The sequence below is a fragment of the Diadema antillarum genome, unplaced genomic scaffold (assembly GCF_040938485.1).
Source record: "Diadema antillarum isolate AM-2024a unplaced genomic scaffold, OU_Dant_1.0 seq00000149_RagTag, whole genome shotgun sequence".
In the NCBI taxonomy this organism is placed as follows: Eukaryota; Metazoa; Echinodermata; class Echinoidea; order Diadematoida; family Diadematidae; genus Diadema; species Diadema antillarum.
Window position 1 is genome coordinate 132,292 of NW_027271222.1, and position 25,244 is coordinate 157,535.

The 25,244-nt window shown below is 40.7% G+C and overlaps 1 protein-coding gene and 1 pseudogene across 1 annotated transcript in view; one reads left to right on the forward strand and one right to left on the reverse strand.

Annotated features, from left to right (window-relative positions):
• LOC139727737 (usherin-like) overlaps positions 1-25,244 on the forward strand; it is an 87,203-nt gene that overhangs the window by 21,848 nt on the left and 40,111 nt on the right. The window contains 24 exon segments of the mRNA XM_071638716.1: positions 24-233; positions 763-856; positions 4,129-4,280; positions 5,686-5,860; positions 6,277-6,472; positions 6,917-7,215; positions 8,477-8,834; positions 9,234-9,426; positions 9,593-9,756; positions 10,088-10,246; positions 10,929-11,129; positions 11,958-12,251; positions 12,613-12,882; positions 13,375-13,541; positions 14,287-14,431; positions 14,882-15,109; positions 15,573-15,851; positions 16,535-16,825; positions 20,334-20,488; positions 21,374-21,629; positions 22,343-22,546; positions 22,780-22,860; positions 23,761-23,952; positions 24,523-24,633. Coding sequence (XP_071494817.1) covers positions 24-233; positions 763-856; positions 4,129-4,280; positions 5,686-5,860; positions 6,277-6,472; positions 6,917-7,215; positions 8,477-8,834; positions 9,234-9,426; positions 9,593-9,756; positions 10,088-10,246; positions 10,929-11,129; positions 11,958-12,251; positions 12,613-12,882; positions 13,375-13,541; positions 14,287-14,431; positions 14,882-15,109; positions 15,573-15,851; positions 16,535-16,825; positions 20,334-20,488; positions 21,374-21,629; positions 22,343-22,546; positions 22,780-22,860; positions 23,761-23,952; positions 24,523-24,633 — 4,874 coding nt within the window.
• Positions 1,604-2,342, reverse strand: LOC139727727 (uncharacterized; annotated as a pseudogene).

Genomic DNA, 25,244 nt, shown 5'->3' on the forward strand with positions numbered 1-25,244 from the left:
CCCTCTCACACTTCCCCCTTTAGTGATGTACCCTACTCAAAGGGCAACATCACATTCCAGCTGCTTGCCCCTGAACCGTCTGCTCGCCCTGGCTATAACGATTTCTATAACACTCCAGCCCTGCTGGAGTTTGTCAGGGCAAGCAGGGTCCGTTTGGTTATGGAAGGTCACTACCATGTCACCAGTCAGAGGCACAGGTACTATGGTATAGAAGAGCTGACCGTCAGTGCAAGGTAAGCACTATGATGAATATATGACTTAACTAAGGACACAGGAGATGGAATACTGATGTTTGAGAAATGAAGGGTTTGAAGGATTGAGGATGAAAGAAATGTAAGAGTGATGGATGCAGGGCTAAGGTTGGAGCATTAGAGATGATTGTAGAATTTGGGATGGACTACTAGTGGCAAGAGGACTGAAGGATGGAGGAATGGTAGATGGACAAATAGTGGCTGGAGGACTGGGGAATGGACAAATGGGGACTGGAGGAATGAGGGATGGACAAATAGGGCAGGAAGAATGAGGGAATGAGAAATGAGGAAGTGAATGAATAAAGGGATGGAGCAATGCATGAATTGACATCTGATAGAATTAAGAGAAACGTATATTGGATTTCACGTAATATTCTGTCACATTATATACACACTGACAGATCAACACAAGAATTGGTTGTAATGTATATGATCAGAAATACATAATGTTGTCAAAGAGCTGTTTCAGTGAGATATAGTGTTTCATACACTGTATATTTTCCCTTTCCAGATGTGACTGCAGTGGGCATGCTGATACATGTGATATCAGCTCTGACACCTACACATGCAACTGTCTCTCTTCCAGCTACACTATGGGAGTTCATGTGAGTAAATTGACAAATCATTCATTTTACATATCATATCAGCAGTGTACTCGGTGGATGATGTATTATAGGAATAACGCATTCCGCGGAGTTGTTTAGCGAGTATGCAGTGCACGAGAGGTTTCTTCTGAGCATGCGCACTCCACACGAGCCAGAGGCGAGTGTGGAGTGTGCATGCGAAGAAGAAACCTCTCGTGCACTGCATATCGCTGAACAACGACGGGAAAATGCGTTATTCCTTTTATAAGATGGCTAAGTAATTTCAAACGCGAGGTGAATATACCTTGTATGAGAAAGAAATAATGAAATAAATCAAATATCAAAGATTTTGAAATTGTACTTAACCGTTGGAAAATGGTCCAGAGTAGGCTTTCTCCGAGATTATCCCAGCTTGTGCTGAATCTGTGATATATTCCAAAGTTTCAAATCCAACACATGAAATTGAAAATGTTCCAACTCTCAAGAATTCAACATATTTACAGCTATTTACAGCAGATCTGACAGCTTATACTGCCTAGATCTAGTTGTTGATAGTCACGTTACATCCGTGGAAGTGGAAAACGTTTCCACTCTCCGAACGAACGTGACTGGTGTCCCTCCTGACCGTGATCGACGATCTCGACTGTGTACTAATAGTTTGGTTTTGGGTTAGAACGATGTTATCCTGCCGGATGTCGCACTCGTACTCGGAGTCGTAGTCATAGCCATATGCTACAGTTTCTTGACTAAAGTTACTCGTTGTCGTTGCTATGGCACTGGATGTGGAGGGGCATTCCACGATGGCCTTGCTACAAGATGTAGATTCCTGGTCGCCCAGCTCCTGGTTCTCTTTGTCCTTGTTGACATCCGAGTATAGGCAAGTGGCCAACGATTCAGACATTTTTTTCAGTTTCGTTTGGCTTGTTTTGGAATAGTGCTTCAGCGAATCTGCCGATTTGTGCCCGCTGACACTCTGGATATCGCGAGCCTCGTATCCACAGGCATCGAGTGTTGTGATGCTGGTTGCCCTTAGACAGTGATTGGTGTACGTTAGCTTGCATCAGGCCTTTTGTGACAGATTTTTCAGTTTGTTGCCAATCGTGGTAATGCCTAATGGGGCATTGTCGAACCATGGGGTATCTTGTGCCAGCTCCTTCTTCGAAATATCTTTTGGCCTTTGCCACATCCAAGGGTTTTGGGGGTTCAACTTCGCTGCATATTTCTCAAATGTGGCTACCGGACACCTTTCACCCAGTTCAGGCATTTCAAACATCAAGCCAGCATCGGCTTCTCGGATGACATTTTCGCGGTTGTTTTTTGTTAGAAAGTCTCTCATTTGTACGTATTTCCGTCCGGAATCATCTGCTTTGATGGTAAAGTCTTCAGCTTTCATTCCACGAATGTTCTCCTGTCCTCAATTACAGTAAAAGGTGAGAACGTCCAAGAAAACCTTATCCTGGAGGCCTCTGGGGGTGGAGAGGTCTAGTGACTCTTGTATCTTGCTCATGTCGTCTGACGAAATCACGGGATTTGTGTACAACGGATCCTTTACCTTCTCTCTTTGCCTTCACTTTCATCGCTTTGAAAACGCGGTTTGCTTGAGGAAACTTGCTGCTATCACCAATATCTATTCCATAGTTCTCGACAAAGTATCTCTGAACACTGAACCTAATGTTTTGTAGCGACCTTGTTTTGTATGATTCTCCATTGTCCTTCCTTATTCCGGAGTAGAATTTGGTCAAAAACTTGTCCAAATCTTTGGTATCCTTGGCGATTTCTTCCAAATCAGTTCCAGTGAATTTGGCAAAGTCCATGAGTTTACATTTAGCAAATTTCAATACCTTCTTTGTCCCTTTGCTGTCCATGTCGTTTACCAGTTGGTCAATCTCTTCATCTGTCATAACTTGGAAGGAGATGGAAAAGTGCTCCTCCTTTGTTTGATTCACAGACGCCATATCTCAAGGTTTCCGAATGAGTTGTGATTTCGAAACAGACGCACAAGGGCAGGCTACAGCGACGAAACTTAAGCCAATCAGTAATCAAGATCGTAGATCGTGTGATAGACTAGATCAAAATCAGTAAAAACGAGGAGCCATAAAAACTCTTATTTCAGCAGGAGTTAATTTTTGAAAGCACAAGTTTTAAATCCTATAAAATAATATGAGTGGTGGCCTTGAAACTATCTGGTTAAATGAAGAATTTTACTGCAAAAGGTTATTTTTACTGAGTTTCCACTGAAAAATCGTCGGTACGTCCCTGGCGATCGATGAATTTGTGTCATAAATTCAATTTCTTTTTCAACATGATCTGGTGGATCAGGCCGGCTAGCTACAAATTGTAGTTAAGTTATAAGGTGATTTTGTGTGTTGTGCCTGTGTACGGCAGACTGTCGTGGACATGAGTCAATTTTTGGTTAAAGACAACATTGAGTCTCTTTTTATATTACTAGTGCATGACTGAAATCACATTTAACCATGAAATATTAATGGAATATTTCTAAATGTAAGCAATTAGTTTATGAAAAGTTCATTTTTCATTTTACGTGACCTCATTGAGCATAAGCTGTTACAAATCGAAATCTAGACTTTTGAGACACTGCGCATGAGTCAAAACAGTGCATTAGACAATTTGGGTGCGCGAAAATCCTACGGGTGTGCAGGGATAGACACTTTTCGCGAATGATCACGTGGTACGCTTTGACCAATCAGCAAGCTGGAAATTACTTAGCCATCTTATAAAGCTGAATTATTTGCAACTTTAATTACTTTCTACGCATGACACCAAGAGTGCACAACAATTACTCACAAACTATGATGCACATCAGTGTATTGTATGCAGTATACAAGTCCTGTGTTTGTAAAAGCAAACTAAGCCCAGTTCTCCTTTCTTGTAGTCTCTGGACAGCTAGTGGTCACAACACACTTGACACTTTACAGTATAGATTGCCTTTCACAAGTGCGTAAGTTACACTACCTGTTCTAGGACATAAACAAGGGAAACATTTAGATTCAACATACAGCAAAAAACATAGAAACATGATCTTTGAGAAATGTGCCCCCAAAAGTGCATGCCTGTTGAGATATATGAGATTGAGATTGGCCAAAAGACAAAGCAAAAGAGAACAGAATGGAGGGGGCGGGGGGTGGGGAGAGACTGAGAAACAGAAGAAAGTTTTTCATTTCAGTTGTGTGTTCTCAATTATTAGAGGCACATCTCCCTATGTGTGCTACCATCACTCACTGTCTAATCCATGTTTCTATCGTTTGTTTATTTCTTCTTTATTTTTTTTACAGTGTGATCAGTGCTTGCCACTATACAATGACAAGCCATTCCGCCATGGTGATCAGGTCAATGCCTACAATTGTAAGCCCTGCCAGTGCAATGACCACGCCTTGAGCTGTGTCTACAATGCATCACTGGATCCTTATCCCAATGATCACTTCAGGTACACAGCTCATATGGCTTCTGTTTTTGATTTGTTTGTTTGTTTGTTGTTATTGGGGTTTTTTTTGGGGGGGGGGGGGCAGAGGGGGAGGAGTTATTTTTTTGATTAAGAAGATAATTTATATGCAAGGCAATTTTCTTCACTGCTGGAAGTAAACCTGTATTCATATCTTTTGGAGAGATTTTCTATTCCAGAACACTTCAAAAACTTATGCCAAGTTTGAAGTCAAGCTTTCCAGCACTTTATTTGCACTTTAAATTTGCCACTAGTATGATCAGTAAAAAACAATATTAAAAATCATTGATCTGGACATTGCTATGGATTCCCTCCAAAGTCTTGTGAAATGTTCCTATGCCTTTATATTTTCTCCCCTGAAAATGATAATAAACTAATGAATAACATTTGTTTTTGTATATGTTGGAAATAGACAGGTAAAGAAAACTTAAAACAAATGTACTCAGGAAATGATGTTATAACTATTTTGCAAAGGTAAAATAGATTACTGCATATTCAATATTTTATTGTCTTGAACATAAATTAAGCTGTGCGCATTTGTAAGGGTTTCATTAGCACCACAGATATTAGAATTAATTTGTTTTTAGAATGTAAACAATATGAATAGATGTTGAAATATAGGGCATTTGCAGGCCTGATAATATTTGTTGTTATTATGTTAATCATAATCCTGAAATGCTTATTTTGTGGGGAGGGGTGTGAGGGAGAAAGCAGAAATAGATTATGGGAGAATCAGAGTGTAAATGAATATCCTGCATTGATTAAATCAGATATTAAAGGGATCATATAGTTTTGGTTGAGACCTAATTTCAGGTTTCTAACATTTTTTGGTGAGATAATGAGAAACCTCTTATGAAATATGAAAGAGCATGTAATTCCATGAGGAATTCAACATTTATTTGATGAAAATTGGTTTTGAAATGGCTGAGATATCCAAAACAGAGCAATCCTAGTAAAGTGTGGGACCCACGACACCTTATAGTATGATCGCTTTGTTTTACTTTGTTTTTGGATGTTTCAGTCATTCCAAACCCGATTTTCATCAAATAAACTTTGAATTCCTCTTAGAATGGTATGCTCTGTACTATTTTATTAGTGTTTTCTTGGTATCTCGCAAAAAGTTAAAAGCCCAATTCTCATCTCCACCAATACTGTACCATCCCTTTAAGTGTACTCTCGGCAGAATGTTAAAATCATTGTGTGTCACCCTTTCGGTGTATTTTCTGTCCTTCAATCCACTGCTCTTCTTGTTTATGTATTGATCTGTTGATTGATCTATCTCTCTATCTATCTATCCATCTATCTATCCATCCATCTATCTATCTATCTATCTATCATTCTATCCAAATGTACATTATATTCAAATCCATCTCTGCTTTTTCTTCTGTAGGGGAGGTGGAGGGCTGTGTGTGGATTGTCAGGATAATACAGAAGGCAGGAACTGTGAGGAGTGCGTAGAAGGTTACTTCCGTACTGACGGGACTCTTCTCAACTCACCAACTGTGTGCAACCTGTGCAACTGCCTCACCAATGGCACTGTAGCTGGAAACCCCATTTGTACCAGGGTGAGAACAAAAAATTTTCTCTTGCCCCTGAAAAAAAAAAATCCCCTTTCCATTCTACAGATGAACTAAACTGTGTTACCTATTGTATATAAATGAGTGCAGTACTCTCTAAGACAGGTAATCATGATGCAAATAAGGGACATGGGATTGTGTATTTCAGCACTACTCAGACTCATCACAAAACAGAATTTGCTTCTGTTGAAGGAGTTTTGTATCAAGATTAATGTCTTCATAAAGTATTTTCCTGAAAAGGGATGAGTTCAGAGAAAGGAAAGGGCAGTATTTTTTTTTTTCAACCAGTTGGTTGACTGTTAATTCTAGTAACTACACTTCAGAATCCAAATCATTGAATTGTTGTGAGTTGTTGATGCTGTGTCATACCAATAATCACCATGTCAATGCCATGCCATGTACAGGTGAATGGTACATGTGACTGCAAGCCCTTCACAACAGGCAGGACCTGTGATACCTGCCAGACTGGCTACTTCGACCTCCAGGCAACAAACCCTAATGGCTGTGAGCCGTGTGAATGTGACCAGGCAGGCACAGTGAACGGAAGCATTACCTGCCACCAAGAAACCGGTCTTTGCACCTGCAAAGCAAATGTCATAGGTGAGATACAAATTACTTCATAGTGGTGGTGTGAGTTTTAAGAAAGTTCACATTTTTAGTCTTGGAACTAATGAACATGATCATGCTAAATGTAAGCAAAGATTAACATCAGCAAACTTAATTTAGTCTCTGGACCAAGAAGAATTCATCAGGAACACAGAACAATGTACTGTGAATGTCATGCTGGAAAGTCAGGTTTTTTTAGATATCTTGTTACAAATGAATCAGAGATGATGTGAAAATGATGATTGATGATGGAGATTGATTTAGAAAATCTTATACACAGACATGAAATGTGCAATGGAACAACCAAAGTTAATCTGAAAGAAGGGCGGTTGAAAAGGAGCATTTTAAGCAGTTCTGAGCAGCAGCTCCTATAGAAAAAAACAAAAACAAAAAGGTAGAGGAGACTCATATGTGATACATTTTCTTTTTTCACTGCAGGTGACAAATGTGATCGTTGTAACTACGGTTTCTACAACTTGGCTGCTTCCAACCTCCTTGGCTGCCAGCCCTGCGGCTGCAATGCGTTTGGCTCAGCCAGTGTCTACTGCAACCCTGAGGGTGGTCAGTGCCAATGTATGCTGTCCACAGAGGGTAGGACCTGTGATGAGTGTAGGGACGGGTTCTACGGCCTGAGGCAAAATGGCTGCTCCCAGTGTGACTGTGAAGAGGCGGGCACTGAGCCTGGTACGGCTTGTGACAAGGAGACTGGGCAGTGTGTCTGCAAGGCTAATGTACAGGTTGGTGAATTCAGTTCATACCCATATAGTGATGATGATGATGATGATGATGATGATGATGATGATGATGATGATGATGATGATGATGATGATGATGATGATGATGATGATGATGATGATGATAATGATTTGATGATGATGATGATTGTGATTCTGCATGATATTGACAATGCTGCTGATGATAACGAAAATGATAATAATAGAATGATGATAATGACAGTTTTGTATTTATTTATGGGTGATAAAAGCACATTTTTGTGCAACCCTTTTCATGACCATGAGAAATGTTGATATGTAATATGGACAATATAGAGCAATTGTATTTTTCTTTTTCACAAAATCACACCATACTCCTGACTAATTGAGTTCAGTCTGCCAACCAATATGAATGAGAAGTAATGAAATGTGAACGTATGATTGTTGTGTATGCTGATGTGATAGAAGTGAAAGACAGTGATATTGCCTGTTTTATCTTGACAGAAAGGGGAAAAAACTCAAGGAAGAAGATGCATCAATCAGGCAAAGTTTTAATGGTCTCCTATCATAGTCCACTCTTTTGTAATGAAATCATGACATGTATGTAGGTTAGTCAAGGTCTTGCGCACATGATAAACAAAAATGCATAAATGATATTAGCTATGGATGGAAAACCTTTTCAACACAAACAAAATGAGATCATTGTAATCCTGCAATTGTGCCTCAAAGTTTGGGTGATTTAATTCGTATCCGGGCAATTACCCCCAGAGGACAATTACCCCCCGGCCAAATACTGGTTGGTGGTAAGGTTAGAGTAAAGATTAGGGTTAGAATTAGGTTTAGGGTTAGGAGTTTGGGTTAGGGTCAGGGTTAGGTTCAGGATTAGGATTAGGATTAGGGCCAGGGGAAGGGTGCGGGGTAATTGCCGAGGGGGTAATTGCCCTAGACCCGATTTAATTGATCATGCATCAGTTTTTCAACATTTAAAAGTTGCAAAAGGCCTGTGTAACAACACACGTACCTTTTGAATACCAGGTATCTAGCAGAGGTTTTGGTTTAGTAAAAATTAAATTTCAAACATATGTGCTCCTCAGATTTAATAATGCATGAATATTCATTAGTATGTTAAAGCTATGTACATCTTGTTCTAAAAATATTTCAAGTTTCAGAAGGCTTTTATTTAATGACTTTCTTGTACAGTTTAAAAATTTAGCACTTTCTTCTTATATTAAACTGTCTTGTCTGGTGTTTTGATCAAAGTGTGTGTTTGTTTTCCATTGGACAGGGACTGCGATGTGATCAGTGTGCACCAGAGACCTACAACCTCCAATTATCCAGTGTCCAGGGTTGCACCCCTTGCTCCTGCAACACTCCTGGGACAGTCAACGGCTCCCGGACTTGCGACACAGTCACGGGGCAGTGTGAGTGCAAGGCCAATGTATTGGGGCAGACCTGTAACTCTTGTGCCCCAAACACTTTCAATCTGAGTGCAACCAACGTGGATGGGTGCACCTCCTGCGGTTGCGATGCAGCGGGGACCCAGCTTGGAGCCAGTGGAGCGGTGCTGGTGTGTGACCAGAACTCGGGCCAGTGCTCCTGTCTGACAAACAGGATTGGAAGGCAGTGTGATATGTGTGCAGGAGGTAAGACTCCAATATCATGTTTGCCTTTCTTTTTCTTTTTGTCATTTTCATCCTGATGCCCTGATAACTGCAAGGTTGACTGAAGATAAAAATCATATATATCTATATACGATGTATGTATTTATCATGCATATACAAACTTATTCGTTGGCCATTGGGAGGCTCATTACATTGTTTGTGTCATATACTCTTTTGTCATTACAGATAGTGCTCTTTTCAGTTTATATACAGGAGCTTTGATTACATCTTAATGATACCCAACAAAGTTACCCTTTCATGTCTCATAAAGTCTCAATGAACTTTTTTGTTAACTGTGATTCAGTAAGCACTTCCTCTCGAAGATCGTGTGAAATTATCTATGTACTATGCCCTTGCCTCTACTTGCTGCCTCCTCTGCAGGCTTCTATCTGGCTCCAAATGGTGGCCGTGGGTGCTTGCCATGTGACTGCCAGCCACTGGGCACAGAACCCAACTCTGTCTGTGATGGGGTCACTGGTCAGTGCCAGTGTCGGTCTGGAGACTCAGGTGTCACTGGGAGGAGATGCAACAGCTGTCTGACTGGATACTTCAACTTTGACCCCAACACTGGAAGGTGAGTTTTACGTTCATTTTGCAAAGCTTCCAACATTTGTGCCAGCAAAGCTTAATGTAAAATAATGTATCACAGAGTGAAGAAATACATTTTGTATTGATTCATTTACAAAGACTGTCAATCACTGACAGTAAAGGTCATCTTGCTCCATTTTTGATTCTGCCAGGTGTGAATCATGTGACTGTGACCCACGTGGGAGTCTGAACACAACCTGTGATGCCAATACTGGACAGTGTGAGTGCAAAGATCTGGTGACGGGTCGCCAGTGTGACACGTGTCGTGCAGGTTCCAGCAACCTCCGGGCGTCCAATCCTCAGGGCTGTTCCATGAGTAAGTCATCCCTCCATCCCACCTTACACATATTATTCACTCCAAAGGTTTACTTTATTTCTTATTGCATCACAACCTGTTTGATTTCATTTAAAAGCTTTATTTCTGTGCCTACCTTGTCACAAAATGCACTTTGCATTCCTTGGTGATTCATTACCATTTATCCTTGATTTTGCTTGTAAACTTTATACAGCCTTACAGTGTAGAAAGTCTATGTTTATTATATTTCTTGGTGCTTCCTGATTGTTCCATTTATTGACATGTTATCGCAAACTTTGAAGAGAGACTTTTATTGCAGTGATTTGTGTTGTCATGTGAACACCCACCACAGCCCCCGCCCAGCAACCACCTCCTGTCTGGCAGGCCGTCAACCCCTTTACTATCCTCCTGACGTGGGGACCGCCTGATGAACCCAACGGTAATATTGTCTCTTACCTGCTGTACCGCAACAACACCCTGATCTACAATGGTACAGCAGCCAACCCTCTTGGTAAGGCACTCAATCCAGCTTCCTCTTTGTCTGATGCTATTAAACCATGCTAAACTGGCTGCTTTGAGTGGTTAGGGGAATATGGGCTCATTGTACGCTTCCATAGATCTCATGGAGATATAATGAAAAGATGGATAAATAAATTTGGTGCCAGTGCAACAACGTAATGTAATTTGCAGCAAAATAACATGAAATGTGCCTGCAATTGTTGTAACTTGTTTTTTCTGACAAATAAAGCCAAGTACTGTAGTATGCCAGTTAATGTACAGTATGATCTATCAACATTCATATCAGTTCTGTCAATCCTATTATTCTATGTTTTCTATGTATATATATTTTAAAAAAAAAACCTTTAGAATGCTATGCAATCTCATGACATGCAAACATACTGTGACTTAGTGTGTGGCATCATTAATTGAAGTAGGATGTCAGTGCAGCATACCACAAAAGTATCAAAACCAGTAGAGGACAAGTTCAAAAGTTTTGACAGAAATGTTAAATGGTTTGAATAAATTACAGTATGTGAAAATACTTCCCTTTTACTTGGCAAGTGATTATTTGCCAATACTGATGATACTTTTGAGAGGAAATTTGTGCCTGTGAGTCTCCATATTGTCAAAATCAAGTTGCTGCGATCATTTATTCAGGTATGAAATATTCTGTTTTCCCCATATACTTGCAGGCATTCAGCAGTTTGAAGACCAGAATCTGTCACCGTTCACCACTTACAGTTATTATGTCCAGTCAGTCAATGAAGCAGGCAGGGCTACTAGCCCCACAGTCATTGCTGAGACACCTGATGCCATCCCAGCTGGATTTGACGTTCTGATTATCAGCAATGTGCAGGCCCGGTCAGCAGACTTCCTGTGGTCAAGACCGGATGGTGAGTGCCCAAAGCCATGCTCTCCTTCATGGTTGTTGCGGGATGAAACTGATTCACAGCATCAATGTTTCACTTGTTTCAAACTAAATTTGTCCATCCTTCCATCCATTCAAATATTTTGTTAACAAGATCATTTTGAAAATGTGGTCAGAATTTCATCAAATTTGTTACAAACTGAAAGTATGATAAGGCATTTAACTGATAAGATCTGTGGGAAAATATTAGGTTAAAGTCATTGGCTAGAGGTCATTACCAATTCTCAAATTTCAGCTCTCAGGCAGAAACAGAAACGAAAGAGGAAACTCTGATGTGTTCCTTCACAGTCAGTGCATGGTTGACATGTTGCAAGACTTGAATTTGGTTGAGATTTGAAATAAAACCTGATGAAATTCAGGAGATCAAGGCTTAAGTCTAATTTTCACTCTTGACAAACTTAGCTCAAGAAACAAATTACTGTATATATCATATATTTTGCTCATTACAAAGTTGAAAACAGTTATTTGACCAGTGGTTGCATTCACAGTCAAAATCCACAGAATTAAATGAGAATAGATATTGTCCTTATTCAAGAGAAAGAGACAATATCCACTGCAATTCTGTTACAGGTGGAATTATTATTGGGACTTGTTAATTTTGTAAATATCGGTTGACTCGCAAAATTTCCATAATTGCTGCATAGATCAATTTTTTGAGTATTTGTGTTGAAGGATTAGCGTGGTCAAATATTAGAAAAACTTGTTGTCTTTGCTGATTACAAACCATCACATTAAGCTGATACACAAAATAGTATCAATTTTCAAAATATCTACTCTTTCCTCAATATACTAGACATCTCTGCAGTGGTAACCCAGTACATTCTGACCTCGGTCACTCCAAGCAAGCCAGATCCTCCTACTCAGCACTACAGTGGGCTGGCCACCAGCTACAGGGCCACAGACCTCATACCATTTACCAACTACACCTTCTACCTAACGGTGTGCACCCCTGGGTCATGCGGCCAGGGAAGGCCATCACTAGCCTACACTCCTATGGCTGCCCCAGAGGGAGTAGGGGCACCAAATGCAACAGCCATCTCAGATAGCAGTGTCTTCATCAAGTGGAATCATCCAACAGAAGCTAATGGTATGAGGGATGAGCTTAGATAGTTGTTTAATGAAAGCATACTGATGCAAATGTTGGCATATTAACAAGGTAGAATTTCTAATGAAAGAAATTGAATAAAAGTATCCCAGGTGTGCTTATAAGCGTTTGATTGTTTCCTCTAAAGGTCATTACACTAGATTTGATTTTTGACTCTGACTCAACTGCATGTCTAGTCTTCATTTAGAAGAATAAATGATAGCTAGGCTTTCACCAAGAAATAAAAGAAGACAAGAATTTGCTCTTTGTTTTACATAGAAGTTAAGTGTTTGCTGGAAGTTAAACTGCACATCTTCGTCTATTTGCAATCATAGATTTTCCATCTAAATCTCCCTTTTACTAGGCATCATCACCCACTACGAGCTCTTTTACCGTGGTTATCCTGACTCCCGTGGCATCTCCAACCCTGGAGAAACCAGAATCTTCAATCCTGCGGGGTGGTACAACCCAAGACCAGTGCTGACACCCCTGGAGTACCCCGCCCAGCCCCCTGACACCAACTTCACCCACACAGGGCTGGACCCCTTCACCCGCTACCAGTACCAAGTGACGGCCCGTAATCTGGCTGGCACTGGCCAGAGTGGCTGGACCACTGTCAGGACTGGGGAGGCTGGTAAGACCGTCTGTGCTGCAGATTTAGTGATCTTGTGATCATGAAAAATGAATGTCTTCTTTTGTGATGTCTTAATGCTGGGATTGACATGATGTTTGAAGAAAGACTGGAAAAAAAATTGTTCTTCTTCATTTGGTATTTCTTCTCCTCCCTGCAAGGCTACAGAAGCAATGCATTATGATACTTGGCTTGGGCAAAGCCTTGGGCCTAGCCTTGGGCCTGCATGACTTTATCATTACTCAAATTGTCTGCCATTGCCAGTCATTATTATTTTGATTGCATAAATTTCTACTTGCAAAGATGCAGACCTTGGCTTACGCTCTTAAAAAAAAGAGTAAAATAGATAAATACATAAATCAATCAAAATTGTTTTTTATTAGAATGTTTAATTCACCAAATTTTTCAAGAAAGCAAAAACAAAAGTGACATCCAGGAGACTGTAAATGATGTGTAACCTTGGCTCTCTTTTTTTTTTTTTTTGTCATCCTCTAGCTCCTCTGTCCACTCCAGCACCATCAGCAGTTGGCCTGTCCAGCAGCGAGCTCAACATCACTTGGCCTCAACCAGAGGAGAGTGAGATACGAGGAGTGGTGGTCACCTACAGTCTCTACAAATTCATCTCTAGCAATGACCCTTTTGGTCCTCCTGAAATCCGGCAGGTATTCAGTCATCGATTGACATTACAATATCTTTCACAGATCAAGTAGGATACTCTTAATTGTTAAAGGTGAATGAAACCCAAATAAACATGTGAATTGAGTGAATACAGCAATATTAGTAGATCACGTAAAATCTAACAATTGGTTAAAAGGTTATGGAATTTTAAAATTCAGTGCCACCATCGCTGGATGAGAAGACCACTACAGTTTGTGACGTCATGCATGGACAATGATATAATGAAAATACAAAGAGAATTCTGCAAAATTTCATTTTTCATAAAGAGTTCTAATTCCTTTGACTTATTACTAACATAAGTTACAAGTAATATTATTCCCCCTGCTCTAGGAAATAGGTGAGTCAAGTATTCTTTCATTATGCTGGAAAAGTAAAATATTTTGAATTTTGCCACTTTTTCTTTATATTGTTGTCCGTACTTGACATCACAAAGTGTTGTAGTCTTTTCATCCTGCGACGGTGGTACAAGACTTTGAATACACATAACTATTGAATGGATTATCTGATTTTAACTGAAACTTTGCTTATGTGTACTACTAATACTACTGCATTCCCTCAATCACCATGTATATTTGAATTTCATTCTCTTGTAACCCTCTCTTCTCAGAGTCTTCATTTGGGGTTACATACCAGTACTCACTCCTCAGCTCTCTCTTGTTAACCTGTCCAGTTTGCAGACCCTTGATATTGTTGAACCTTCCTAGATTTGTTTTTTCTTCCGTCTTTCAGCTGATCTTCTTTGGCAGTGGGGATACCAGATCATTTGTTCTTGGCGGTCTCCAACCATACTCGCTGCATGAATTTGCAGTGGAAGCTTGTAACAGCATCTCCTGTGTGCTGAGTGAGAGAGGAGGTGGACGAACATTGCCATCAGGTCAGTGGTCAAATAGAGACATTGACCCCAGACATTTATTCTGGTTTTCAATTGAAATTGTGTTGAGTAAATTCTGGGGCAGGATTAGTTGGAAATGCCTTGAAAATGGAAGCACTCAAATGTGTCCCTGTTTATTGTATGACACAAATAATCTCCCTTTTATATTTTCCAGATATTGGTTGATATAGTAATGTAATGTCAAAGGAATGATTTATTTCTGTGGCATACATCAATGTCACTTATGAATGCATACTGAATGTAAATAGAATAATATGTTATTTATGTGATCTTATGTACAGTAGCTTTGCAGTTGTTGGCAGATTTAAAGCATGTTTGTGGTTATGTACATTGATTGCAAATGATATGTTTGAGCTTATGAGGAGAGTTATAGCCTATTCACACAAAGGGAGTGATTTCAAGTTTTGTTATACTGTGTGTGATTCTACTCAGTGCCTGCTGAACAAGGACCACCCCTCGTTGATGGTTTCAATTCGTCCACCATGCTGGTGATGTGGCAACCCCCCATGCTGCAGAATGGACCTGACCCATCCTATCTAGTCCAGCGCACAGTGGCTGCACTCAGCTCCTCTCCACCCAGAGTGGAGAGGGGTGCCAGATTCACTGGAGGGGGCTACTACCTGTTTCCAGGGAACATCCTGCCATTTTCAGCCTACACTGGTATGTCAACTCTGCCCTCTGGGCCAATGATAATTCGGCCCAGCTCCTGCTTAAAGAGTTTTACTGATGTCATGGTGTAAATGACATTAATCCTTCTCATGTTCAAAACCATTGATTGTTTTTGTCCCTATATCAGCCAGTCCTGATAAAAGGGATTCTTGTTCCATTTCATGATGGTATAATGGTCCTCGGCACCGGTATATCAAATGGTTTTGTGTGGTACATCTTATATATCAAAATACAGTCTCTCATAGCATAATGGACATACATCCTTTTTTTTTTAAAGTTTCCTCTTTGATTTGGATTCACTGGTACTTCTTGCAAGTTTGCTGGAACAAAAGTTCCTTTCACTTCATGATTGGAAAACTTATGATATATGTCCCTGTTTTTTTTCGACAACATACATTTCATAGTTACTAAAGCCATTCATAAAATGTGTTTCTGCATCTTCTGATATTTGTAGGCATTGAGCTAGAATTCCGGGTGACCCGTCCAAACAGTGCCCCAGCCCCGGTATCTGCCCTCCTTCTCTTCGCTGCCTCAGACGGAGAGCAAGAAGAGATGATTGCCATTCAATTGAGGGAGGGGCGTCCCTGGTTCATCTTTGACCCCCAGGATGGGGTAGCAGGAGCCACGCCTACCAACGATGGAGGCCGCACCTATGATGATGGTTTGTGGCACAAAGTGACTGTGGCCAGGGCTGGTAATGTCGGCAGCATTGTGGTGGATGACTTGTACACAGGTGGGTCTATAAGTAATGGTCTACACCCATTGATGTTGCTTTTGTGCTAAATTGTGACTTTTGACAATATAATGATGCTTATCTGTAGAGCTAGTAGCTTTGGAAGATGAACAGTATTGGCTATACGTGGATTGGCAAGAAGACAGTATTTCTTATGGTGTCAAGCCACAGAAGGTTCAGTAGTAAAAAGGTGTATTATATTCTCTTGTGTTGAAATGTGTTGAAAGATTGTGATTGCTGGCCCACAGGTACTTGTAGGGGCAGTTTTAACAAGCTGAAAATTTTGTCTGCATCATATGTGAGGTTTTCTGTGCACAAAGTACCCTGAAGTTTAGCACACTTTTTTGGTGTGAAAGCAAGTGCAATAGAGCAATTCTTGTTGAAATGAAGCACTGATTTCAGTAAGCATGCTTGTAGTATTAGTATCATTACATCAGCTGGATGTCTGCAAATGGCTCTCAAAGTGTATCATCCTGTATAAGAAACAGTAATTTAAAAGTACAAAAATTTATTTAATGCTTCTTAAGCGGCAATACTTCACCCTCCATCACAAAATTTATGCTGGACCTGAGATTATCATGCATATTTGAGCTGTATGCAAAGACAATTGCTTTGGTTACAATCAACATAATTTTAAGTTGTGACTTGCACATGGAGTGAATGCTCTGTTTGTTGACTTGCAGGCACTGTCACAGCACCCACTGCTTCTACTATTATTGGAGGAACCACAGGTGTATATGTTGGTGGCTTGCCTGCGAACTTTGACCTTCGTAGGTCGGATACTGGTGACCTTGCCGTCATTCAGTCAAATCTTGTTGGTTGCCTGAGGAACATCATGATAGAGAGGGTGCATGTCCCCACCCCTGTGTGGGTGGACTTGGACTATTCCACTGCCACTGAGAGATCACAGCTTCCTGGTGACTGGCAGGGCTGTCCCACTGAGTTAAATAGGGGTGTCCATTTCCTTGGCCAAGGTAAGCACTGACACATGATTTACTGCTACAGGGACATGAAACGTTTTGTTGTGTGTCTGCCTGCTTAATACATGACTCAGGTTATCGTGAATGGAATGAATAAGATGAGCCATGGAAAGTATGAGGTTAAGAGTCATACATTGCAAACCACGCTCTTAGCTAGCTCTTGAAATGTCTGCCTACAGTACAGACACACTGCGATACTTCATTTGAACTTTACTTGATAGGAATACATTGTTCCTCTAACAGTTCTATGGTAGCATTCTTGGCCGGTATTCCATAAACTAGATAAGCATGCTTAAGTCAGAAAATCTAAGCAATTTTGCTTATTTTCTGGCTAAGATAAAATTCTTAGCTTAAGTTCGTATTCCATAAAAATTGGCTAAGAATTTGTCTTAGCATTTTGCTAAGAATTTTGCTAAGAATTTTGTCTTAGCTAAGACAGATTTCGGCTTGCTGGCTAAGCATATTTTCTTAAAAATGTGCCGTCGGTATTCCATAACGACATTTGTCTAAGAAATTTACCCTAAATTTAAGACAGCTATTGAGCTGTCTTAACTTGGGTTCTAGTAAGAAAAAATTATGGGTGTAGCATAACAATGTAGAAAAGATGGCGGTTTTAGCTCATGATTTTTCATCTTTTTGCTAAATAAAGAAGTTCATCAGTAATCAGTAATGTAAATGAAATGAGTTCAGGGTTTGACGAAGCGTCTCGTGTGCGTCTCGTGGGAACTTGCGCAGTAACAATACGGTAGAAACTCGGTGGGCCATGGGCCACGGGGGAATGGGGGGGGGTATGTGTTGTGCGTATATGCGTGCCCTCGACCTCCTTCTCAGCGCGCATTAGCGGCAGAGTGGAGCGCGCAGCTAGAGGAACGCACTTAGCCGCCCGGATAAGTCTACGTTTATGCCACAACCCCCCCCCCCCTAGACTAGACGTAGACGTATACGTGCGGCGATCACAGTTTGTGTATCGAGTCAGGCGAGTAGCCCTGTCACAAAGCCGAAGCGTCCTCTCCGGCTCTACCGGATTAGTGAGTACGGAATACTAAATACTTTTTAAAGTTATCTGGGCCTAGTAACGTTAGGGTGTAAACATAAGTAGGCCTACTCGCTTTGATTTTGATTCCCGTGATTTCATGATGTTCACTCGGTGTCGTACTTGAAATGTGGTGTGATGTATTGCGGTGTGAGTCTCACTAAAAAGGCCGTAACGTTGGCCGAAAAGATCCAAAACAACACGTAACTGTTAGGTCTAGGTTGCCTACTACTAAATTAGTAGGGGCCTAGGCGGTTTACTGACATTCATGTTGCACAGAGACACTGTGAGACCTAGAGTAATATGAAGACGTTGCTCCTATTAAGAAAAAAAAAAGCCTCTGTAAAAGTGTGCATTAGGCCTACATCTTTTTCCATGGGTGGCTAGGGTAGTTGCGATTGTTGCTTAAACACGTAAAATACATAGACTTTCACCGTGGGGCAGCTGTTCGCGAACAGTGATGACATGAATTATCTTGCTTATGACGTCATCAGAATTTAAGATTTTTGCTTAGCCAAACCGCCCGATTTAAGAAAAATGCCTTACAGTTTGTGGAATACCGTTAGGGCAATTTTCTTAGCTAAGCAAAAATCTAAGACAAATTGCTTAAACTTAAGCAATTTGTCTTAGAAGTTTATGGAATACCGGCCCTTGTCTCTAGTCCATGTGATGTATGCCTTTCTTAGCATAGTTTTAAGTCATAAGATTTGAGTTGTAGAAATAGATGTTAAAGCCCAAAATCTTATATGATACCTGCAGTGTCTTGTATGTTCTGATACCTGAACATCATATCATAAATGAGTACATTTGTGACCGGCGACAACGGTTTCAGGCAAAAGTCGGGAATTTTGAAAATTCATTTTTTCACTGAATCACATTGCCAATTTCCTAAGCTTTGCATTGATATAAAACACTCGTATTCTTCGGCACCATAAGTGGGCATAAAAAGAGAAATAAAATGCACTTCTTAAGTTGTTAGCCTGACAAACTTGCGAGAAAACAGGCTTTGAAGATTCACCTCTTTCTCAAAGACAATGTCCGAGCGGCGATGCGAGGGGAGAATCACCCATCCGTACGATGGTGCCAATCGATGTTAAGCCCCGCCTTTAGCAACCACATCGCCTTCTTATTGGCTCACTGAGAGAGTCAAATTTTCCGGGCACCTTCCTCGGAGCTCAGCGTATGGAGCCGAAAAACAACGCGTTTCGCTCGGGTTTGTTTACCAGTACGTCTTTCAAGATGGCGAATACGATAATTGCACGTGTGGTGTACATGTACATGTGTATGGTGCACGCATTACGCAATGGCATCCACACGCCATGACTGTGTGCATGTAACAGGAGCGGTGGCGAATCCACACATTTACACATCGCGTTTGCATTGTGGTTGATTTGTCTTTATCATTGGCGACCCTTTTGAAGGCAGAAAATTGCTAGTGCTGGCAAGGGTCACGCTTCCTGTTTGTTTTGCTTTTACAAGCCATGCATATATGTTGCTTTGTTTGGTGGTGCTAATTTAGTTAAAACAAACAAACAAACAAACAAACACGACTCGTTAGTTTGGTGCGATCTTGACTTGTAGTTAGTTTGAATATAATTGGTCACATGTGACCGCTCCTTTCCTCTTATCTACCTTCCATTGAGTCAGTCTGCTGTCATAATTTTTACTTACATGTACAAGTAGACAAATTTGAGATTATTTAGTTTTCTTTTCACACGATTATGTCATGCTACATGATTTTTCTTTCACTTCCGTTGTTGAACATTGCGTTAGAATAGTTTGGATAGAAAGCCAAACGAAGAGCACGCGCACTACAGAGCGAGCGTATATAAACCACTATAGCAAGAACAATGGAGCATGTAATCGTGCACGCGTGGACAAAGCATTCCCCAAACGCTGCAACTGGTGTCTCCGAAAGCCAAATTATGTAAATGTATGCGATGCACCAGCCAATCGCATGCGAGACCCTGCGCCATAGCAACACCGGGGATATTGGCGCGGCGTTCGAAAGAAGCTCGAAACTGACGAGTGCGATCCAACATAGGGTGCTTAAAATTCCATTTTCGATAGGAAAAACTTAGTCTTATGCTATGAAATTTAGTGTAGATGTAGAAAACATATCAAAGATTCGATTTCTGCAAAAAACCTAAATCGACAAAAATAATGGTCAAAATCTTTGTACCCCACCTAGGGGGGAATTTGCTCTTGCGACTTTTGCCTGAAACCGTTGTCGCGGGTCACATTTGTTTGTAAGAATGATAGGAGTTTTACAATTTATGTATAGAAATCAGTGAATAAGTATGTACTGCAAATGCAATTAAGAAGTCATAATTGCACTTTTCATGCCATTGTAATGGAAGTTGCAGTTTTACCTGACAGTGTGCTTACCATTGTAAGCAAGTAAGTTGTTACAGTCTTTCACATTATTGCTGCAACTGTCATAACTTTCTGCAATCATACATGGTACAGGTCACCTTGGACTAGCTGAAGGCACTTTCTCAGGTGGCAGCAATTTTCTGATTTCACTTGATGTGCGAACAGACCAGCAGTCAGGATTGATACTCTTTGCCTATCATGAGGCTGGGAGGTTTCTCTTGGTCCGATTGAATGCTGGAAACCTTGAGGTAAAAAAACATGCAGATGCATTTATTTACAGACATTAGTCTGTGCCATAAGGATGTTCCTTGCTTGTATTAGTTACACTTAGGACTAGTTGGCATTTTTGTTGATGTTGAAAAAATATAATGTTCACTGTTCATAGAATTTTTAAGGGAAAAAAGTGATGAAAATATTACAGTTACAGTCATGTACACTTCAGAGACTGATTCTACAATTAATTCTGAGCTCCTTTTTGTAATCTTTCACCTGTGTAGTGGGCTACTGTGGCTTTTAACTTTAGGTGTGGAATGTATGTGCAACTCCATCGTTGCCAATTTAGTGCATAGGGATTTTCTTTGTTTTAATCTTTTTATCACTCAGTGTGTGATTCCAAGAATGATCCATGCTCCTCTGTAATAGAATCCCTTACTTTGTGATCATTGTGTGTGTAGGTTATAAAGATTAGTGTTGGCATGTTAGAGTCGGGAGTCAAGTTTGATATTGCTTCATCGTCCCATGAGATACCAGCATGCTCTGTCAGCATAGTTGCACTATTCCAGTTGAGCACCATAGAATGACATTGCTATTGAAGATAATTGGCGCAACTCTAGGAGTGAATGGAGCAACCTGAGTGAATCAAGAAAAATTGATATAAGCATGAGCAGATGTCATTCATCATTAAACTTAGAGGTACATTGTAGGCCATAAATATACCGCTTGTCTTACACAGATCAAATTTTATGAAAGCTCATTGAGGGCTGGGGCTCTGCTGCAAGGAATACTGCCTTTCTTTTCAGAGAAAGTGGCAACATTATATGAATGGATGTTAAAACAGATTTGCAAGAGGCATTCAAACAAGATGTGTGTAGAGTAACCTCTGATGATGTAAGCTGTCTTTGCCTTGTCCCCAGGTGCACATATCAACTGGTTCTGCCCCCGTGTCCTCCCTGACCATGGCTGGGAATCCTCTGTGTGATGGCCTGTGGAAGACAATCACACTTACCAAGGTGGCTAACCAGCTTTCTGTGTCTGTAGACGGAGGAGCTTCGTCTGGGCTGGTGCTTCCCACAGCCTCCCTCTCCCTCACATCCCCTCTCTACTTGGGTGGGGTTGCCATGGAAACAGAGGCAGAGGAGCTGTTGGCAGCAAGTGGCCTCAATTCCCCAGGTGAGATGTGACAGAGTTTCACAACATAGTTTGCTTGTTGAACACTTTGAAGGAATGTGTCCCACATTTCCCTATATATCAAACAATCAAACAATGAAAACTTAGTGTGTAAGCTGCATAATGCACATCATTTTGCCAGGAAATTTGTGAAGACATTGTATTTGTTAGTGAATATCACTGTACACTTCTGAGTAGTTGGGAGCCACACCCACACTAATTAAGGGGGAGGGCAAGGAAAATCAGCACTGTGGCCACTGTCCTTCTGTCAATCTGGCGTGTGAATAGGTAACTAGTGATGCTGGGATGATAATGAAGACAAGGTTCCTTCAAAGAGCAGTTCTGATATTGAAGAGGCTTAGATGGATAACCCTGTACTGTGTTAATACTATCATATGTGGGAAATCCTTGTCACCCTCGTGATAATCATGCACCAGAAACTTTCAAGACTCCATTCTAAAGTTCTCAGTGAATGATTTACCAAATGCCATGATTGTTTCAAACTGCAGCTGCCGCGCACATTACACTTGGAGTCACCAAAGATGCTGCCATTATTACTTCTTCTTCTTTTTGTTAAGTCTGCCTCCTTCAATAGGCTGAAGATTCTTGTGGACATTTTACAGGTCTTATGCCGTATAATTATCATTATCACTTTTTTTTTTTTTAATTGGCATGTGTGCATTTGTTTACAATCTCTTAATGTTTTTTTCTGACAGGTTTTGGAGGCTGCATGCGAGGCTTGTCAGTCGCTGCGTCTGCTGTGGATCTAACCCGTGATGTGAGGAGTCTCCTCAATGTTTACCTGGATGGCTGTCCCCCTGTGTTGGCCACAGGTGGTCAGTGCTCTGAGCCTCAGGCCACCAACGTTTACAGTGGAAGTAGCAGACGCTTGCTGGATACTGGCCTGAGTGTCTTTACTGGTAAGATGGCATAGCTGTCAACTAGTGTGTTAGCACCGTTTGAAGTATGCTTTGTGTTCGTCAAAGAGATAAAATATGGTTTTGAAAATGTTTTTTTTTTCATTGATTATGCATGCTTTGTACATTTTTATGTTCAGTGTTTCTTTAAAAGATAGCAACAAAACAACTAGGATATGTTTTTGCTTGTATGCCTGTATGCTGCTTGTAATGTGAGTGATTGTCTTTATTTCTAGAATACCTCTACCAAGTTACAGCCAGTAATGTGGCCGGCTCAACAGACAGCACATGGACTGCTGGGAGGACCAGAGAAGGAGGTAAAACTAACATAGACCAGAAGCAAGCAAGCGGAAAAATTTGCTAATGCACTACATAACTAGAATAATGATTAAATATCATACTGTGCAGCCAGGAAAGTGTAAATCAATTGGTGACTCTTATTGATTTCTGAGGATACTCATGTTTGATGTATTGATGTGACCAAAATTGATTTATGTGAAAGCGTTTTGAGTATGTAGTATGTTTATTCCATAAACAACACATTCTGCTCTGTGTGAAACATCAAAGAATTACATACTTGACTGATTTTCTCTTTCCTGGCATGTAAGCAACAAGTCCCCAAGAAGTTGGTGAAATGTGTCAATATCTATTATGTGGCTGAGTGAAAAAGGAAATGCTCTGAGTAAGTTTTTGTTGTTCACAATAATCCAGTCTGGCATGATGACAAGCTTTGGAATTTATGCCTTTTATGTCCATGAGTTTAGAAGTACTCCATAAGGTGGAGAGGTCAAGCAGACCAATCATGTACTAATGATTGTCACTATGCTGGTTAAGCCCTGAATTGCCCATGCATATGGGTGTATTTGTGACTTTGTGCAAAATAGAATAAATTACCTCCCTAATTACCTCAATAGCCTTATTGCCAATTAGACAACCCACTCAGGTGTGAATAGTGTGAACCAATGAAGTGTGAAAGCCAGGAGGATTAAGGGAATTTCTTAATCCCTATTCAAATGCAGATGGTCTTTGAATATCTGCCTATAGACAATCAAGGCAACCCAGAGGATGTGCCCGTGGGCATGTAACGAACATTGGGGGCCATGTAGCATATGTCTTCAAAGCTTTGTCAAGTTCTCCATAGCATTTGATTACCGAGTAATCTGTTTTGCTACTCTGACTGTTTATGTTCTTGATTCTGTATCTCTCCAATCTATCAGCTCCCACCGGAGTAAGTCCCCCCATCGACCCAGTCTCCATCACTGGCTACATCATCCAGCTCCAGTGGCAGAGACCCACAGGAAACACTGGTCTCCTCACACAGTATATTCTCTCAGCTTACAACCAGGACTTGCCTGAGTTAGACCCAGTCCAGGGCATCTACACTGACACCCTACTAACTGAAAATACAGGTAAGGCATTGCTGCTTCTCATACACTTGGCCCCTGTACAGCTTCATTATTGCTTTGACCAGAATTAGAGTGTATTGTTGATCATTATGTGTCTGCATCAACAGTTTCAAAGTACTTTCACAAATGTGGCTTGCAGTTTTCAGGAACCATGTTTTCATGTGTACAGAAGACTGTTCAAATGATGTTTCTGTTCAATTCTGAAGATCTCTCATAAAAGACAACATGAATATTGTTCATGAAGAGCATTTGACAAAGGTTCTTCAGCAAACTGTGTCATAGCATGTGTTTTTTGGGGCAATTAATCATGTTGTGTACACTGAGAAGAAATTCTTTTAATTTGCATGAGCATCAAAAAGAGACTGAGCTGTTCCATCACCACTGAGTTCTCCTAATAGGAGCTGCAGTATGTGCTAAAAACTAACAGGAGGCATAGTCACTTAAAGATGTTTTGTAAGGAAATTTCTCAGAGTATCTTACATGATAGTGATTTTACTGAAAACTGTCTTAATCAAGAATTATCTCCACTGTAATTTCATACGAGGCATAATATTTTCTTCTTTTAATTGCCAGGGAACATCACTGATGTGATACCATTCACAAACTATGAGGTGACACTGACAGCATGCACAGCAGGTGGTTGCACCGAGAGTTCAGCAGTAGCTGTGAGGACACAGGAAGAAGGTATAGTCTCTACTCCCAGCAAACATGTCAATGACATGAAAAGTGTGATGAATTGTAAGGGGTGGGACAGCTTCTTGTGAAACTTGAAGCAGAAATAATGATTGATGTCAGAAAACAGATAAATATTCAGATGTAACCCTATGATAAATGCGGACAAATATGGAAAACTGACCAGAAATTTATAATATGGATGTAAATTAGCAAACAAAAAAAATGAATTCCATTGGGATTTGAATCTGACACCTCTGGATCTCTATACTGGTGCTCTTATCAACTGAGCTATGAAAAGTCCTAGTATGGTGTTTGTCCCTGAAAATCTTTGATTTTCATTGCTTGTGTGGTCAGAAGCTATTACAAAACCAGGGGTGTATCCAGGATTTTTTCTGGGGGGGTCGTAATCACAATTTTTGGACCTTTACCTTTGCGAGGGAGCGGAGCGACCGAGCGGGGGGAGGGTGTGGGAGGGGGGTGTCCCCCCTCCCACGGTGAGGAGTTTTTTAATATTATATCTTAAAATGGGGCCATTTGGTGCATACAAAAGTGACTTTTTCGGCATACTTAGAAAAGAATTCCCATTTATGTTAAAACTGGTGATAAAACCTGAGTTGGTC